The sequence below is a fragment of the Trifolium pratense genome, linkage group LG6 (assembly GCF_020283565.1).
Source record: "Trifolium pratense cultivar HEN17-A07 linkage group LG6, ARS_RC_1.1, whole genome shotgun sequence".
Classification (NCBI taxonomy): Eukaryota; Viridiplantae; Streptophyta; class Magnoliopsida; order Fabales; family Fabaceae; genus Trifolium; species Trifolium pratense.
Window position 1 is genome coordinate 33,205,059 of NC_060064.1, and position 18,705 is coordinate 33,223,763.

Consider the following 18,705-nt stretch of genomic DNA (forward strand, 5'->3'; position numbering starts at 1 on the left):
AATCAAATTTTCGTTTACCACCTACGCAGATTTTTTTTCTAATTACCCCCCCTGCAAAAAATAGATCCCCTCGTTTTGCCTCCTAGTTGGTACAGCAGATATGTGACTGCTGACGTGGCTTGTACACAAGGAAAAAAACCATTTATATTTTTTTTTTAAATTCCATGTTCGATAATATTTTTTAAAAAAAAAATTCCTACAAAATAAAAAAACGAATTTTCTTTTTTTCCCCAAAGTTTAAAAAAAATTCCTACACATTTTTCCTACAAAATTTTTAAAAAAAAGTTTTCTACAAAATAAAAAAACGATTTTTTTTCGCCAAAATTATAAAAACAAAAATTCCTACAGATAATTTTTTTTCCTGCAAAATTTAAAAAAAAAATCCTACAATTTTTTTTCCTACAAAATTTACTCCCAAAATAAAGATTTATTTTCAAATCTTTTTGAATTAAAGAAAAATCAGAATCTTTATTTTTTTAAAAACAAAACTTTGTTTGTCAAAAAAAAATAAATTTATTTTTTTTAATCTCTTTTAATTAAATAAAAAATAGAAAAAGAAGTTATAGGTGTCTGAGACATAATTTGTGCTTCATATCCTTCTTAAACTGAAAGGTATAAACATGAATAAAACTTCTTTTTCTATTTTTTTAATTCAAAGAGATTAACAAAAAAAATAAAGTTTTTTTTTTTTTACAAATAAAGTTTTGTTTTTAAAAAATAAAGATTCTTTTTTTTTATTATTCAAAAAGATTTGAAAATAAATTTTTAAAATATTTATTTTGGAAATAAGAAAATTGGTGTTTTTTTATTTCGGGAAAAAAAAATTATTTGTATGAATTTTTTTTTAAAAAAATTATAGGAAATTTTTTTAAAACTTTTACGATAAGAAAACTCGTTTTTTTATTTTGTAGGTAAAAAAATAATATTATCTAACGTGAAATTTTAAAAAATAAATATAAATGATTTTTTTCACGTATACAAGCCACGTCAGCAGATTTGCACAGTCACGTGTCCTGTTGTACACCTAGGGGCAAAATGAATGGATCTATTTTTTGCAGGGGTCAACAGAAAAAAAAAAAAAGAAAATATGTGTAGGGGGTAAACGAAAATTCGTTTATTTTGCAGGGAGTAGATCATTTACCTTTTATTTTTAATGGTTCTTTTTTTTTATTACATTTTTTTATTTTTTTAATGGTTCTAAAATCACTTTTGGCCACAACCAATAAAATAATTACACTTCACTTAATTATTTTTAGAAAAATTGTTTCTTTCATCTTCAACCTCCCTCCACTCCACGGTGTTGAAACTGTTACTATCTCTCCTAACCCCACTCATCCATCCACTCATTTTCAGTATCCTCTTACTTTCTAAGTTATTTACATTAATTCTTCTAGCTATAACATTTCGTACTTATACCAATATCAAATACTTTAAGGAATTAGTTTCTACAGTGAAAAATTTTATGTTGGTTATCACTTATCAGAAAACAAAAATTGTTCACGTTGAATAAATCATTCTATTAATTATTTTTTCAATAGTTTTAGTTTATTAGACAAGCGAATTAATAAAAGCAAAATGTTAAACAATGCACCGGTGTACTAGTTAAACACATAAATAAGGAAATTTTGTCTTGAAATTCGTGCACTCAATACATATAAAATGTAAAAAGTTATTTTTATCAATATTAACTTTATATTTTATTTTTATTTTTGATATGTTTAACAAGTGCACCGAGTGCACGGTTTGTTTAACATGACCCTTAATAAAATGATAGTAGTGTTAATGAATCAAAATGTAAAAAATGTGAGGTGATCACAATAACCAATACAGTCCGATACTACTCCCTCCGACCTCATTTATAAGCAAAAGTCAACAAAAAATTGTGGCTTTAAATATAAGCAAAATTTGCCAAAATTAACTTTATTCAATGTTATTCTTCCAAAAATATCCTCATTAATTGTTCTACTTTTTTAACATTGTAGAGTTCCAATGCAAATTATAAGATCATTTTATGAATTTCAATAGAAATATCACATTAAATTACGACAAAAAAGTTACTCCTTAATAAGTGTGTAAAAGAGAATTTTTGCTTCCAAAAGAGGCCGGAGGGAGTATATTATTAGGCGAAATTATTTAACAAAACAAAATATTCTGTGGATTCTTCCTTGAGAATAAAAAATACAAGGTGTAGCGTCAAATATTATCATAATATTATCAATATTTTAATGTTTTTTTTTTAAGACATCAATATTTTAATGTTGTCTGGTCTCCATTGAATATTTGATTTGTGGGCATGTGATGTGATGAATTGACATTGAATTGAGATTGTGAGTAATGTTCAAGAGTCAAAGTATGAACTGGTCCCCATATTTGAGTGGCTAGTATATGGAATTAGAATATATTAAGGGTATGTTTCGCAATTCAAAAAAAATTAATTTTTAGCTTTTGTCTTATGGCTTACAAGCTAAAAGATTTGTTTGGTAACAGTCTTTTTAGAAAGAGTTTTTACCTTATTTTACTGACTTTTAGTTTCTTTTTCAGAAGCTACTTGAAATAGCTTCTGAGCTTATAGCTTCTAGCTTTTCATTTTTTCTTTCTCTTTTACCCTTATTATTTTAACTAAAATCATTTACCCTTTATAATTTATTATCATTAGAATTTAAAATAATATAAGTAAATACATATTTTAACGTTGCTTCTTTTAAAATCACATGTATATATTATGTTTTAACGTTGTCTTATTATCTATTTTCAAATATGAAGGCAAGCATATTATATTTTTTATCAATTCATAAGTATGTACCTTACTATAATTTTTTTTTTAAACAATGTACCTTACTATAATTAACCATTATACTATATTGTGAATATATTTTGTTGTTAATTATGTTTTCATAAAGTATATCAAGTGAAATGAAAATAATTTTTTTAAAAACAATTAGCATATAAAAATTAGTTTAATAATAATATTTGAAAAATATATTTATTGAATTAATAAACTTAAAATATTGTACCAAAAAAATAAAATAAACTTAAAATATTAAATTCTAAGTTTTTTTTTTGACAAAAAATCCTTAAATAGTATTAATTTGATAAAAAAATTATTGAATTAAAGATGTCCTTTTATGTCATTTTACATTTATCAGTCAGTTGAACCACTAATTTTACCAAACACTTCAATCAGCTAGAAGCTAGAAGCTAGAAGCCATCAGTCATCAGTCATCAGCCATAAACCATAAGCTATCAGCTAGCTTATCAGCCATAAGCTATTTTTGTTAAACAGAGCCTACTTTTGAAGCTTCATAGAAAAGTAATGAAGTGAATGTTTTAAAAAGTAGCTACTTTTGCAAAAATAATAATTCGAATCACACAAGAAATGTTTGAACTTTTAAAATCCTACTATAATAAAATTAAGTCAAACTCATTAAAAGTTTTTCCCATAGATTTCATTGCAACTTGGGTATCACTTCTCTTCTTGTTGAACTTGATTTTCTCATCAATATTGTGTAGATTATCCATGGTAAAAAGACTCATAATTTATATCCGTAACCCCTTCATCATGAAGCTAGTGAGGCTAATAGGTGCGCTTACAAATCTTGCTAAAAACTAAGAGACTGAACATGACAATTTCAGTCGTAATGTGTTTGATTTTAAAACTGTTTTTAAAATTGAACAAAAACTAAATTTTTTTGTCACTGACTAAACTACAAAACAATTTTTCCAATTCCTCAAAAAAGATACACCGTATAACGTACTGCCAAACCATTTAAAAGAAATACAAAGGAACCTACCAAAAGACAAGATGGCCATCCATTTTAGGAAACAAAAATAATTATTTGACATTTCTCAATTTTAGAGAATCGACATCTCACTATCCCCATGCAAGATCTTGTAGCTTAGCAACTAGAAATTCCACCCTTATGGTGGATAAGTGAGATGATCAGGGTTCGAACCTCGATCCCTTGCATATATAATGTAATGTCCCTACCAACTGAACTAAACTCACGGGAATAAATAGTTACATTCATTTTAGTTCTAGTCATTATAACATCAAAAGTTCATAAATAATTTTTTTTTTTTCGGCTTTTCACCACCAGTTGAATCTGGTTCGGGGGTCAGTTCTGGCATCAAGTGGTTCCAGCCCCCTCCCGATCGCAGTTGTGGGGGATCGAACCGCGGTCCTCCCTACCAAGTTCAGCACCAATCACCACTGAACCAACTAACGATTGGTAAAGTTCATAAATAATTTTCAAATGTTTAAAAGTTAAAATAAATAATAATTTTATTTTTTATTTTTTTACATTTCATGTCATTTGTCTATTATACATGTTAATCACCCTTTTAATTATTTTTTTTACCTTAATGTACATTTGAATATAAGTATATGACTACAGAAGTTTGCATATCCAACATAAAAACATTAAACTCCCACTTTTTCCTCAGCTAATTTAATTAAATGAATTACTATTATTACATGTATTAATTAGTTTGTATATTGTTGAATGCTATAATTCTCACAATATATTCATGAAAACCCTTAGCTTTCACCATCAAAAGTCATTAGCATTGGTATTTGGCCATTGTCAGCAAGATCAACCTTGTTCAATCTAATGCAGCATAGCACTTTTTCTGGAAGCTCTTCTTGTTTCTGTGCCTGTTATATAAAAAAATTAAGAGAAATAGTTACAATCTTAGTTGAAGGATAACTAAACAGTACTACAAAAATGGTTGTAAATTCACTTCATTCAAATAAATTTGTACCTGAATGGTTAGGCCAAGATCAAGAATGCCTTCTTTTAGCCGATCTCGAAATGCATCGAGTCCTTTTCTTGATATGTAGCTAAACCGATGAATGTCAAGATCAATCTCAAAGTAGTTTGGTCCCTGTTAAGAACAGAATAAACAAGATCATTTCTTTGTTATATGTAACAAGGTGGTGAAAACATTTACATGTTATTAGTAAGGTATATCATGTAAGCTGATTTTTATGTAGCTTGCCGAGGAAGCAACAATCAATCATCTTTTTTCCGTCTTTCAAGCCAGTAATTAGTTAATCACCTATATAGCACTGACACAAACACCCGACATATCACTCTGATACGTGGACGTAAAAACTAATTGAGTATAAGCACATGTTGGTGTCGTATCGGTGTCTGACACCAATATGTCCCGACACCAAACACACATTCAATCTAACATATCAGTGCTACATAGTTAATCACAATCCAGCTTATAATTTGGAAGGACAATGCATATATCTATGAACTTTATTTTTACCTTGTAGAAGTTAATCACCTATATAGCACTGACACAAACACCAGACATATCACTCTGATACGTAGACGTAAAAACTAATTGAGTATAAGCACATGTTGGTGTTGTACTGGTGGGTGACACCAATATGTGCCGACACCAAACACACATTCAATCTAAAATATCAATGCTACATAGTTAATCACAATCTAGCTTATAATTTGGAAGGACAATGCATATATCTATGAACTTTATTTTTACCTTGTAGAAGTTATGTTGTGGTCTTGAGAGTACAGGTTTTCCATTATAAGCTTGAACTAGCTTCTTCTCAGTAGAGCTCAAGTGCATATCCTCAGGATTAACAAGTCCTACCATAATCTTTAGTCTTTCTCTAAAAGCAACATTAGAATCTTTTGCAAATCCTTTTACCTTTTCCACCTCATCATCAATGAGTTTCTGTATCATGAAATGGAATCCAAGTTAAGTTTTAAACTTCAAGCACATATCACACCAAATATTCAACAAGAGAAACTAATATAATTTCAATAACACTTCTGTTGAGAGTCCAACATCGGATGAGCTATGACTTAAAAATTTGTATATAAGTGCGACTGTGCGAGACTTCCCTCACCTTAAAGGCCGGTTGTAGGGTTGAAATATGTTTAACCTAAATTTTAATCTGGTATCAGAGTCTAATACAAAATCCACTAGGATACCTCAATCGGGCCACTCAGATGATACTCTAGATGTCCGGTCTTAGGCGTGAGGAGGAGATATGACCTATAAAAGTGTCTATAAGTGGGAGGCATATCTCACCTTACACGCCGATTTTATAGGATTGAGTTAGACTCGACTCAAAATTTAAGTAGCTTTTAGAGCCTAACGTAAGATCTGCTAGACTGTCCGTTATCAAGCCACTAATAAGGTCATGCTCTAGATGTCCAGACCTAGACATAAGGGTACGTGTTGAGAGTCTCACATTTGATGAGATAAGTGTGAGACATCGATCCCTCACCTTACAAGTGATTTGGTAGGGTTGAGTTAAGTTCAATCCAAATTTTAATTACTTCTAAACATAGTCATGGATTGATTAAAATGAGTACAAAAAATTGATGGACCAATTGATGTACCTTTATGCTTTCCTGAAACTGAGAAGAGATGTGATCATCTAGAGACTCAGAAACTTTGAAATACAATACAAGACTCATCCCTTCTCCATCACTGTCACCAAGGAACATTGCAGCTGGATATGTAGGTAACTGCAACAAATCATATAATATAAACACAATGTAGAGAAAGATTTAAGAATGATACATATTTCAATCCTAGTACTATATAAAGATATAAGAATGTTGAAACAATGAAGGAAAAAAATTTAATTTATACCTGAATATTTACAATAAGAAGTTGGGGGATTTTTCCATTGGATTTCAAATTTGGAAGCTCAATGTGTCTAGCAATATGATCTATCTTTTTTGGACAAACAAATAGATCAACACCAATTGGAATGTATGGACTATTATTTGGTGCAGGAGTCTTTTTCTTGTCCCTGGAAAAAGTTAATATTATTACATAATTTTATTTCCATGAATATACAATTGGCGATATCTATTTTCTAACTCTAGCGTGCAGACATGTACTAATGTGTCCGTCTTTTGTATGGAAGTTTCAAAATGTTCTATGATAATTTAAAAAAACCGGTTATTTGATTCAGTAATGAAGAGCAAAATTGCAACATACTTGAAATAGTTTTCACCGCGGAGTTGAAATGTTGAAGGCGGAATTTCAGACCAACATCCAGGAGACAGTTTCTCTCCATTCTGACATGAAATTGTATATCCTGCTCGTGGACGGATCAGATATCTTGTTGATTGACCTTTACATAACATGATCAAGGAGCTTAATCAGCATAATAATATGTTAATGCTACATTAATCTGTATAATAAGTTAAAATTATACTTCAATTATGTTTCTACAATTTCCATTATGCTACAATGTGAAAGCCTAAACAAATGCAAATATAAAAAGTGCTTATTGTTCTATGTAACTTTTTTTCCAAGGAATGAGAATTAAAGTGATTCAAACACTTACTAAGCTCAGGTGATTCCTCTACATCACAAGATTTTCGCTTGAACGAAAGCCTGAAAATCGTTGACAGCTTTTTGCTCGGCCGATTATTGAAACTAACGGACGGTGCTAACCGATTCACGCTTGATTTCTTTGTGTTCTCTTGAGTATTTTCTTCAGCATTATTTTTACTTTCTTTTAAACCTTTGAAGCTTCCTTGATTCTTTCCTAAGCGAGGAAGTCCATAACCATGTTGTGCATTGATTAGGCCAAAGCTATTTTCATCTCTTCCTTTTAACTTATCTGTGTTATTCCCTCCATCAACCTTAACATAACTTTCATGATATTCTTCATATTGACAGTTATTTTCCACAACACATGTTGATCTTCCTTCATATTGGAGCACTTGGCCACATGACATGCTTCCACCTGTGCTTCCTGCCATCGGAAAACCATCTGCAAAGAAAGAAACAGCAATAAGAATGGTCCAAAATGGTAATATGAATACAGTTTTGTCGATCGCAGATCATAGAAAATATAGAGGTTTTGTTCAAATTCTACTATGCTACAATGTTATAGCGCTGATATAGCTGTTATTTGATAACACTTTGTACTAAATCGCGTTTCATTGTTCAAAGTCATCTATGCTGAGCTATAGACTGTAGCGCCGCTATAGTCGCTATTTAAAAACTGTACTAATAGACAAAGTAAGAGTTATTTCACATACTAAAATTATATATGAAAGGGTGTCCTAGAAGATGGACTTTATGTTCGATGGTAAATAATGGTACATTCCCAGCAGATAAGCTCAAATAAGTCAATCAAAACAGCATATGGACACGTCGTAAACTGTTTCAGTAAGTTCTACCAAACAGTCTCACAAGTGTTTATGCCGGTCGATAAGCTCAAATAAGTCAATCCAAACAGCATATCAACATGTCATAAACTGTTTAAGTAAGTTCTACCAAACAGTCACACGAGTGTTTATGTCAGTGTTTATGTCAGTAGATAAGCATAAATAAGTCAATCCAAACAAGCTCTTAGTGGTATCTGAACTCAAGTGCCACATTGTTATGATGTTAAAAAGGGATGCTTAATTCATTACCTCCATGAACACTATTAAACTCATCCTCTGAATCAGAATCCAGAATACTAACTGAATCAAAGTAATTCTCTTCTTGACACATTACTGCAAACAAGTAATGAAAAAACAAAGTTCACTATTATTAATTTCTCAAAGTTCAAAATGAAAAAGTCAAAAGATGTAACTAAGTTATGAAAAAATATATCTATACATACAGTTTGCATCAGCATCATATTGACTATGATGCCATTCAAGTTGAGTAAGATGGTATGCTGAATTACAAACTTCAGATCTTTTACATTTAGTAGTTGCACCATTTTCGAAGTCCCTACGAACAAATTCACTTACAGAATAATCTGTTACGCCGCGTCCTCCTGCATTGCTATTCTTCTTCTTGATATCCTTAGTAACTGAATTTGATATCTTTCGTCGACGGCGTCTTATTATCCTTCTTTGAAGCTTCTTTGGTGCTTTTATTGCCTTAGAAGGTACTGACGCACAACCACCCATTGTATCAGAGATTGAAGTACCTCAGAATCTGCATCAGCATATATCAAAGATAAGTGCTTATGTATAAGCTATGTCTATAACAAACGATAAAATAAAGTCAAACTGTTTTTATCTAAGCTATAAGTTGTTTTCATAAGCTATCCTGGAAAGAGCCAATGGACATGTCATGAGTTGTTTTCACAATCTCTCCAAACGGTCGCACAAGTGTTTATGCAGGTAGATAAATTCAAATAAGTCAATCCAAACAAGTCCTGAAATTTACAACTAATCGAAAACAAATGAACAAGGAACCAAGTAAAAACAATGTTAAAGTAGATTGTACACTATTTGACAACACTTTGTATTAAACCGTGCATTGCAGAACAACAACGATTTGTTTAAATTCTGCTACATTATACCGCTATAGACTATAGTGCTGCTACTTGACAATGCTGATATGATGAAGGTAGATTGTACCTTTCAAATGAAGTTCAATTCAACCCTTGGAAAAGAAAGACTTATAAACCAACATATATATAAATTTCCATAAGCAGAAAAACATATATATAGAAAGAGGTTATGTTTTGAGGTTGTTTCAAGGAAGCTACATCAATTGTTGTGTGCATGTGTTTGGAAAAAAAAGCTAAAGAAGCAAAAGAATCCACAAGTGTTGTGACATGAAATAAGCCAAAAGCGTGTAAAGAATAGAAAAGAGAATGACACATTAATAACAACCTTGAAAAGGGAAAAGAAATAATTATGTTTGTGTTCAATGCATTTGTTGATTCTGTTTGTAGTAACATTAAAAAGTTGATTTTGTTGATTCTGTTTTTAATTGGTGGTTGTGGTTACGCATTGAACTTTGATGTTGCAACAAAATGCGAAAAAATGTAGTAAATAAGTGTGCAAATGCGGTTTTAATGTTGTTGCAGATACCTCTAAAACTTTTATATTACAACCGCAATTGCAATTGCAGGATACAATTGCAGTTACGGACCACAATTTAGAAATGCGAAAATAGCAAAAAAAAAAAAATTGGAACACATGAATCAAGATAATGGCTAAGGCAAAAGAATATATAGGATTCACAACAAATAAGAAGAAGTCAAGAAAAAAAAGACACAAAATTTGGAACAATTTTATTTGATCTGAGAAATACAAACAAAACATTCCAAAATCCTTTTTTATATTATTTTTATCACTTTGAAATGAATAAAAAATATAAAAAAAATGTAAGAAATAATGGCATTTTTTCGATAAAAATAACATACCTGAAAATTATTGGAATATTCTCTCCCTCCTCTACGGAACAACAATATGAAGGAGAGAAGAAGAAAGTGTGCATGTGGGTCCGACAGAAAACAATATCGGATCCAAATGCCACAAAAACCACAACACCTTCTTTGTGTTTTCCTTTTGCAAAAATTGTATTGTTTATGGGAACAATCAAATTAATCAATAATGGATTATGTTGAAGAAAGAAAAAAATGATGAAAATAATTGAAAATAATGGTCACATTAATTCATCAAGAGAGGTTTTTGATAAGAAGAATTTGTTGTTTGGTTGTGATAATCTGGCTTGAAATCTTAGGCCTCTTAATGCATGAGATTTAGCTGGCTCTATACAAAGGAAAGAAGCAAGAAACATATCTTACATGTTAGCAACCATATGGCATGCTGTGCTTTGTAGGATCTCATCATAATATGTTTTTCTAATCTGAATCTGTATCATAATCTGTTTTTCTAATCTGAATCTGTATTTGGATGCTATTAATATTCCTCCTTATATTTGTAATTTTTTATTATTATTCTAGTAATTGCATTGTAGTATTGTACTAACTATATTGGAATTTCTATTATTATATCATTTTTTAATTTAAAAATAGAATTATATACTAAAAGAATTAAAATAGTGACAAAAATTAAGAGAAAAATATGTTAAAATATGTCTTTATGTGTCTACCGTAAAAGTATTTTCAAATATGCCAACCCTTAAATAAACCGATCATCAAAAGAAAAATTATCTTTATAATCAAAGACGCCTTATTTTTTAAAATAAAATAATTATATATTTCATAATATAAATAAATTTAAAGAGGATGTTAACATGCCTCTTAAAAATTATATGTTAAGAATTTAATATAAAAATATTTGTTTTAAAATTCGTTTAAAAAAATTAAAAATATTCATCTTAAAATTAGTGGTATCCTTAAAACACAAATTTTTTTAAAATATTAGTAGTATCTTAAAGCACAAGTTAGCTTTTAATGCATAATTTATAAAGAAACTTTGTATTTTGAATGCATAGTACTAGGAAGTTATGTAGCATATGCATCATCATATAAGCATAACCCAAAATCTGAAAGTTTGAGATGAGGTCACTACTATGATGAAAGACAGAAAACAAGTACCAAAAAGAAATCAGAGAGACGTTCATATCCAAATCGAAGAACGAGGCAGAACACGTGAAAAACAGAATCTGTCTTCACATGCAAGTGCAGTATACGCACGTGTGTACACTACCACTAAGCAAATATATTCATATACATGCTAGTACTTTTTTTCACCACTAGTTAGAATTTGGTTCGGAGGTCAGCTCTGACATCAAGTGATTTCAGTCCCCTTTTAATCGCAGTTGCGGAAAATCGAACCGCGGTCCTCCCACATGGTAGTAGTACTTTACATTATAGGTAAATGGATTTAGATTTTATGTTAGAGTCTCATAGCTTGCAGGCCAAGTCATTGTATAGTTGGCCTTAGTGGCACGCGCGCTAGTAGGGATGGCAGAAAAACCCAAACTCGTGAGACCCACCCGAACCCAAACCCAAGTCAACGGGCGAAACCCGAATTGACTGGGTTTGGGTTTGGGTTTGGGTGACACCCGAAAATATGGGTGTGGGTTTGGTATCACTCAAACCCACACCCGAAACCCATACACCCACCCGAAACATGTTAAAATTACCTAAATACCCCTATATATATATATATATATATATAAGTGTAAAAGTAAAATTAGGTTTTTCACAAACCACAATCTCTTAGTAAAATTAAGTTGGAAGAACTTAATTTTAGTTTAGCTGTAATTTAATTTCTTGAAAGACTATTTTGTAATTTTAAATTCCCTTGTAATTTTAAACCTATGTTTTTGCTAAGTGATTGACAATATGTTTAAATTCCATTGTTTTTGCTTAAATTTACCTTGTTTTGCTTAAATTTGCAAAGTAGTACAAAATGCGTTGTGGGTTTGGGTTTGGGTGTAAAAAACCCGAACCCAATGGGTATGGGTGTGGGCGTGGGTGTGGTTTTGCCACCCGAACAGATTTGGGTTTGGGTTTGGGTTTGGGTGTTGATTTCGGGTGTGGGTTTGGTATCACTCAAACCCGCACCCGTGGGCGCCCGTTGCCATCCCTACGCGCTAGTGGGCTTGCCTTGACAATGGGCCAAGTCTGCTAGGCCTGTGTATGTGTATCTCCCTATATAAGGAGAGCTTGTATTGTTGGAATCATCAATGAGAATACAAAACCCTTGTTTACAACATTTTATACGTACATTACTCCTTCATGTTACTAGGAGTCTAGATTAAACGCAGCACGTGTGATGCAGTTACTGTTTTTAATAGTTCAATTTAAAATTGATGTTTGAAATCGTTTATAGTTAATTTTATTAATAAGTAATATAAGCTGTTTCATTATCAAAAAAAAAAAAAGCCGTTTGATTATAAATCAATGACACTCCTCTCACCTCTCATTTTTATTAGAAAAAAAATTACGATAGATTCAAAGTTTATGATTGGATTGGTGATTTTTTAAAGATTTGTTGGGTTGTCCTTCGATTGTAATTTCAATATTGAACTGAGATCCATTTAAGGGGTTGTCCTCTCCCAACAAATGTTTTTTCATATGCATCGGCCGAAGATGGACCTAGGACCAAATGGTTAAGGAACTCAATTATCTACCACTTGTGCCACAATATGTTGGTAAAATCCAGCCACTTTTATTATGGCACAATCTTTGATGGTAAAACGAGCGTTATTTATCTCATGTTTTATATTTTGAGTGACAAAAAAAAAAAAAATTGATTTTTGTGTATTATTTTTTGTTACCATGTTATAGATACAAAGTTTTCGCTACTGTTTAGCAAATTAATCAGCGGTTGGAGAACCTCTTCGGCATACAATGTGGGTTGTCCCTTTTCAATCGAATTTTCTCTATAGGTAAGAGGCAGAAATCGAACTTCTAACCACTTTTTTAATGTACTCAAATCTCTTATCACTTGGACCAATTTATTATCGGTTGTTTTGTTTTTTTGTTATAATATTAAGATGATAGTGTTTATACCACAATATATTATTGTTCACTTGTAACCACTTCTAACACAATTCTTGCATCATTTTTATCAAGAGTTGTACAAACTGATTGTTTAGTTTAGAAATTTTACTCAATTGAATTAGAATGTCAAAGAATGAAATTGAGCCATATGAGGTAATCAAACTATTAATTATGTTACAAGTTAATGCAAAAAAGTTACTTTGATCTAATTTTTTCTGCTCCCTATTTATGTATATATTGTGGTTGGTTTTGCAAGTAGTAAGAACACTCTGATATATATATATAGGGGGCTGCTAACTTAGACCCAGTTGGGTCTAAGTTAGCAAGGTGCACCTTTTGAGTTGGACAAAAATACCCATTTTTTTAATTTTTGAAAGAATAGAGTAACAGGGGCATTTCTGTAATTTTACCCAACAGTACACGCGCCCCCCACTTCTTTTCCCCCCCAGGACACGTGTCACGCTATTATTGCATAAAATCCACGCGCGTGCATCACACGCGCCGACAAGCGCGCGTGGTCTGAAGGATGGGCGGAGAGAGAAAACTTTTTGAAAAGGTAAGGCCACGTGTCACACAATGGTTGGCTGCGTTAATTTTTTTTCATTTAATACTTTAAACTCGATTATTTCGTCGTAAATTAATTTTTTATTTTTTATTTTTTATTTTTTATACCAAAATTCATAATTTTTTTTTCTCTACAAATAGAGACTTGGTTCGTTTGATTTGGACACAGAAAAAAAAACCCAATTTTTCACTACCTTAATCTCATTTTTCACTACCTTAAATCAACTCACTGAAACCATTCTACCAGGAAAATGGTTTCAGAGTGCAAATCTCCGAAACCATTCTACAAGCTAAATGGTTTCAGAAGCAAATAACTAATAATCAACTTACTGAAACCATTCTACCAGCAAAATGGTTTCAGATTACAACTCTCTGAAACCATTGTACCAGATAAATGGTTTCAGAAGCAAACACAATTAATAAATTACTCACTGAAACCATTCTACCAGTAAAATGGTTTCAGAATGCAACTATGTGCAACCATTCTACAAGCTAAATGGTTTCAGAAGCAAATAACTAATAATCAACTTACTGAAACCATTCTACCAGCAAAATGGTTTCAGATTACAACTCTCTGAAACCATTGTACCAGATAAATGGTTTCAGAAGCAAACACAATTAATAAATTACTCACTGAAACCATTCTACCAGTAAAATGGTTTCAGAATGCAACTATGTGCAACCATTCTACAAGCTAAATGGTTTCAGAAGCAAATAACTAATAATCAACTTACTGAAACCATTCTACCAGCAAAATGGTTTCAGATTACAACTCTCTGAAACCATTGTACCAGATAAATGGTTTCAGAAGCAAACACAATTAATAAATTACTCATTGAAACCATTCTACCAGTAAAATGGTTTCAGAATACAACTATGTGCAACCATTCTACCAGTAAAATGGTTTCAGAAGCAAACATTAGTTTTTTATTACCGTTTTATCTCATTTAATTAACTAAAAATAGTTTCAGGTCTCCAAAAATTTAATAAAATATACCAAAAGTTCCAGAATATTATCTACTATTTTCCTGGTATAATGGTTTCAGTGAGTTGGTTGAGTGGTGCGTGTTAAATTACAACACACAAGTAACGTATTTAGTAAACAATAAATGAGATTAAGGTAGTGAAAAATTGCGTTTTTTTTTCGGTGTCCAAATCAAACGAACCAAGTCTCTATTTGTAGAGAAAAAAAATTATGAATTTTGGTATAAAAATAAAAAAATAAAAAATTAATTTACAACGAAATAGTTGAGTTCAAAGTAAAAAATGAACAAAAATCACGCCCAGCCAACCATTGTGTGACACGTGTCCTACTTTTAAAAAGCAAATTTTTCTCTCTCCAGGTTGTAATCCAGTGTGACGCAGGCGCTTGAATCTGATGGATCAGGATGATCTGGGCTGTCTGATTGATCAGACAGTCTTGATGAGATCAGATTTTGGCTGTCTGATGGAAATCAACGGTCTGTAACCATGGACCTTCGGTACGCGCGCGACACTGGATCCGCGTCTATTAATGGTTTAAGAAGGTGGGGCGCGTGTATATGGTTGGCAAAATTGCAGAAAATTACAGAAATGCCCCTGTTGCTCTATTCTTTCAAAAATTAAAAGAATGGGTATTTTGGTCCAACTCAAAAGGTGCACCTTGCTAACTTAGACCTAACTAGGGTCTAAGTTAGAAAACCCCTATATATATATATATATATATATATATATATATATATATATATATATATATATATATAATAGATTTCTTTTTATAGTAACTTTTTTCTGATTTGTTTTCACCATCAGGTTTATTGAACCGTCTAATCTAATGGTAAAAAAAAAAAAGTTTAATTTGACAAACACATATAAGAAAGAAAGTTCTCATTATAGAAAAGGAAAGAATCCTATTATTCATCTGGCAGTTAACCGTTAATTTTGCATTTCACCGTTTTAGTTCACTACACCTCTTATCATATCACTTGTCGTTTTGATTCTCTTTCTTCTTCGTTCCCATGCAAACCCTAAATTAATCCTCTTTGTTCTTCAATTCCAAATTCAACCAAATTGAGAGAACATTTCACTATCACAATGTTCAATTCAATTCTTCTTCTCATTGCTATTATCCCTACATTGATGTGTAGCTTTGTGAATTCAATGCGGTTTGACCTTAAATCGGGTGAACCTAAATGTATTACCGACGAAATCAAAGGCAATGCCTTGACCGTCGGTAATTACTCTGTCGTTAATCCGATTGAAGGTTATCCGCTTCCTGATTCTTACAAGATAAATGTTAGGGTATGCTTATGAATTTTGATGATTCAATCATAAAACTTTAGGTTCTTATTGCATGCATTTAAATTTAAAATTTGGAAGCTTTTTCTTTTAATCAGTGTTAGACGGGAAAATGGATTTTAGGGATGATTTGGATGAATTTCTAGGGATTCTAAATATTTAGAATAGAATCCAATACGAAGAAGCAATTAGTAGGAGACAGTGGCGGAGCTAGAAAATTTATAAAGTTCGGGCAAAATCTCAATTTTAAACTAAAATTTCAGTTTTGCACTGAAAAATCTCAGTTTTGAACCAAAAACATCTCAATTTTGCCCTGAATTAACCCCTAAAATACCAAATTTTTTTAACAGAGCCCGACAAGTGTTCAGGTTGGCCGGGCTGTAGATCCGCCCATGAGAATGAGAAACATTGATACCTGTAATAACAAGGAGGATCATATACTTCTATTTCCTGAGACTGACGTCATTCGTTGTTAGAGTTTCGGACAATTTTCAAGTATTTGTCCATGGTGATCGACTGTTGAACTTGTTGTCAAATGGCTCATATTTTGTAATGGCTTTGTAAAATGTGACTGGTTGTCAGGTTCGTTCACCTTATGGGAACATTTACCATTTTGGTGATCATGTGGCTTCTGGTAATTTTGCATTTAATACAGTTGAAGCTGGTGACCACACGGCTTGTTTTTCGATGCTGGATCACACTCCCTCGATAACCGTGACCGTTGATTTCGAGTGGAGAACTGGGGTGGCTGCCAAAGACTGGCATAAGATTGCCAAAAAAAGAGGATATTGATGTAAGTTTGAGTAGTATAGAATTGTAATGTTTGTTGAGGTAGCATTTAGATGTGTATGATTTGTGTCCCTAGAAGAGGATTTTGGTGTCTTTGGATTACGAATTCGCCACAATTTAACCTTTCTGAGTTCTGATATTGTGAGTTTGTGACTGTGATTGATTAATCTAAAAGGGATTTGTATTTTTCATTTTCTAAACTGAATGCTTGATAACGTAATGCTACTGTTATTTCAGTCTTTCATTTTTATTTTAACTTGTCTAATGCAATGCCTGAAAGTTTGTTAGTAATGAAGTTTATAAATAGGAATGATTATGAGTAAACTGATTCTAAAGTTTAAACCATTTTTTCTTTTTCACGTTTGTTATAGGGATTTCTGTTTACAAAAGTACTTATTTATTCGATCATGTGTGTTTTCTAAAGTGATGTTTTTTTTTCCATCTTAGGTAATGGAATCTGAATTACACAAGTTGTATGACACTGTCACATTCATCCACGACGAGATGTTTTATCTTCGCGGAAGGTATAAATGTTATGACATCATTTAATCTTATAGCAACAAAAGTACATTCAAAATTTCTTTTATATGCAAGAAATATGGAATATATAGTTGTTAGCTTAGAGGAAATTGGACTATCTTTCATTGATGAATCTCTCTGTGTATGGCTGTGGCTTATGGCGATGCAACTCCCAGCATTTCCTTATTACACACTATGACTACAACAATTCATTGTATCAACTCTTGCTATTCCCTATGTTGTTCAAGAGTGATCTGATTCGTGTTGCCCTGCAAAACTGATATTCTATTATTTGTCATATGACCAATAGGGAAATAGCGATAAAATCATAACCTATGTTGTCCATAGCGGCTTGGGAAGGCACCGTAGGGGCGGCACAGAACAGTGCCTAGCCTCCCCTACATGCGGCGAGGCAATGCAAAATGGTGCTATATCTTTGGCGGCTACATTCTCATCTGAGAAGAGTGTGACATGTTTTGCCAATGGTTCACCGCTAAAAGACCACATTCCCCGTTGCAGCCATCCCAATTTTTTATTCGATTGTTCTGCCCCACAACTCGGGATGCGATCATTACTGACTAAACCTAATGCCTAACCAATAAAACAGAAATAACAAAAGAATATAGAAAATTTGTGACATCATTTTTTTTTTGTTCTTGTAGTATAGCAAAGATTATTCTGTGACGGGAAATTTTCCATCTTTATGTTGCCGGCATCTTTCTATATATATTTTGCTCAACCTTTATGAGTAGTAACTTGTTTACTACGTTATTCTGTATGGCTCATGAATGTGACAAGTGAAGGGTGCAATAGGTAGATGACAAATTCCATTTCTATTTCAAAAAACAATTCTCAAGGTATTGAAGAAAATTTTCTACTCATTCTAATGAGAATTTTTGTTGTATTTTGATTTCCTTAATACAGGGAGGAAGAGATGCAAGATCTTAACAGAGCGACTGATAATAAGATGTTTACCTTCATTTTTCTTTCAATCATAGTTTGCTTGTCTGTTTCTGGTTTACAAATATGGAATTTGAAGACATTCTTTGAGAGGAAGAAGCTCCTCTAAGATCCTTCACACCAATTTTATCTACTTGGTTAGCTTGGATCTCAATTTTGGATGACAGAATGTTCCTATATTGTATCAAAATTATTGATATTATATTTCTTATTTTTTATGATGTATAGTGATAATTAGAAATGACAAATGATTCTTGTATATCAAAATTTTGATGTCAAATACGGTATCCTAACTTTTGTGTATTTTTAAAATATGTGTAAATTGCAGCATTTCCAGTTTTTTGTTAAGTTATCATTAATTAAACGAAAAGTAA

The 18,705-nt window shown here is 31.8% G+C and overlaps 1 protein-coding gene and 1 pseudogene across 2 annotated transcripts; one reads left to right on the forward strand and one right to left on the reverse strand.

The window, feature by feature from the left end:
• Positions 1 to 4,280: 4,280 nt before the first annotated feature.
• On the reverse strand, positions 4,281 to 9,509 carry LOC123890243. Of its 2 annotated transcripts, none has more exons than XM_045939808.1 (10): positions 9,314 to 9,395; positions 8,621 to 8,943; positions 8,427 to 8,510; positions 7,346 to 7,777; positions 6,994 to 7,129; positions 6,640 to 6,802; positions 6,384 to 6,512; positions 5,515 to 5,709; positions 4,762 to 4,884; positions 4,281 to 4,654 (listed from the first exon to the last, which is right to left on the reverse strand). In XM_045939808.1, the coding sequence occupies exons 2-10, from the start codon at positions 8,913 to 8,915 to the stop codon at positions 4,538 to 4,540; spliced, it is 1,674 nt and encodes a 557-aa protein (XP_045795764.1). In that variant the 5' UTR covers positions 8,916 to 8,943; positions 9,314 to 9,395; the 3' UTR covers positions 4,281 to 4,537. The 2 variants fall into 2 exon arrangements, with proteins under 2 accessions (XP_045795764.1, XP_045795765.1); XM_045939809.1 differs by having other exon boundaries at positions 4,523 to 4,654; positions 9,372 to 9,509.
• A 6,299-nt stretch (positions 9,510 to 15,808) lies between these two features.
• LOC123889682 lies at positions 15,809 to 18,615 on the forward strand (annotated as a pseudogene).
• Positions 18,616 to 18,705: the final 90 nt, after the last annotated feature.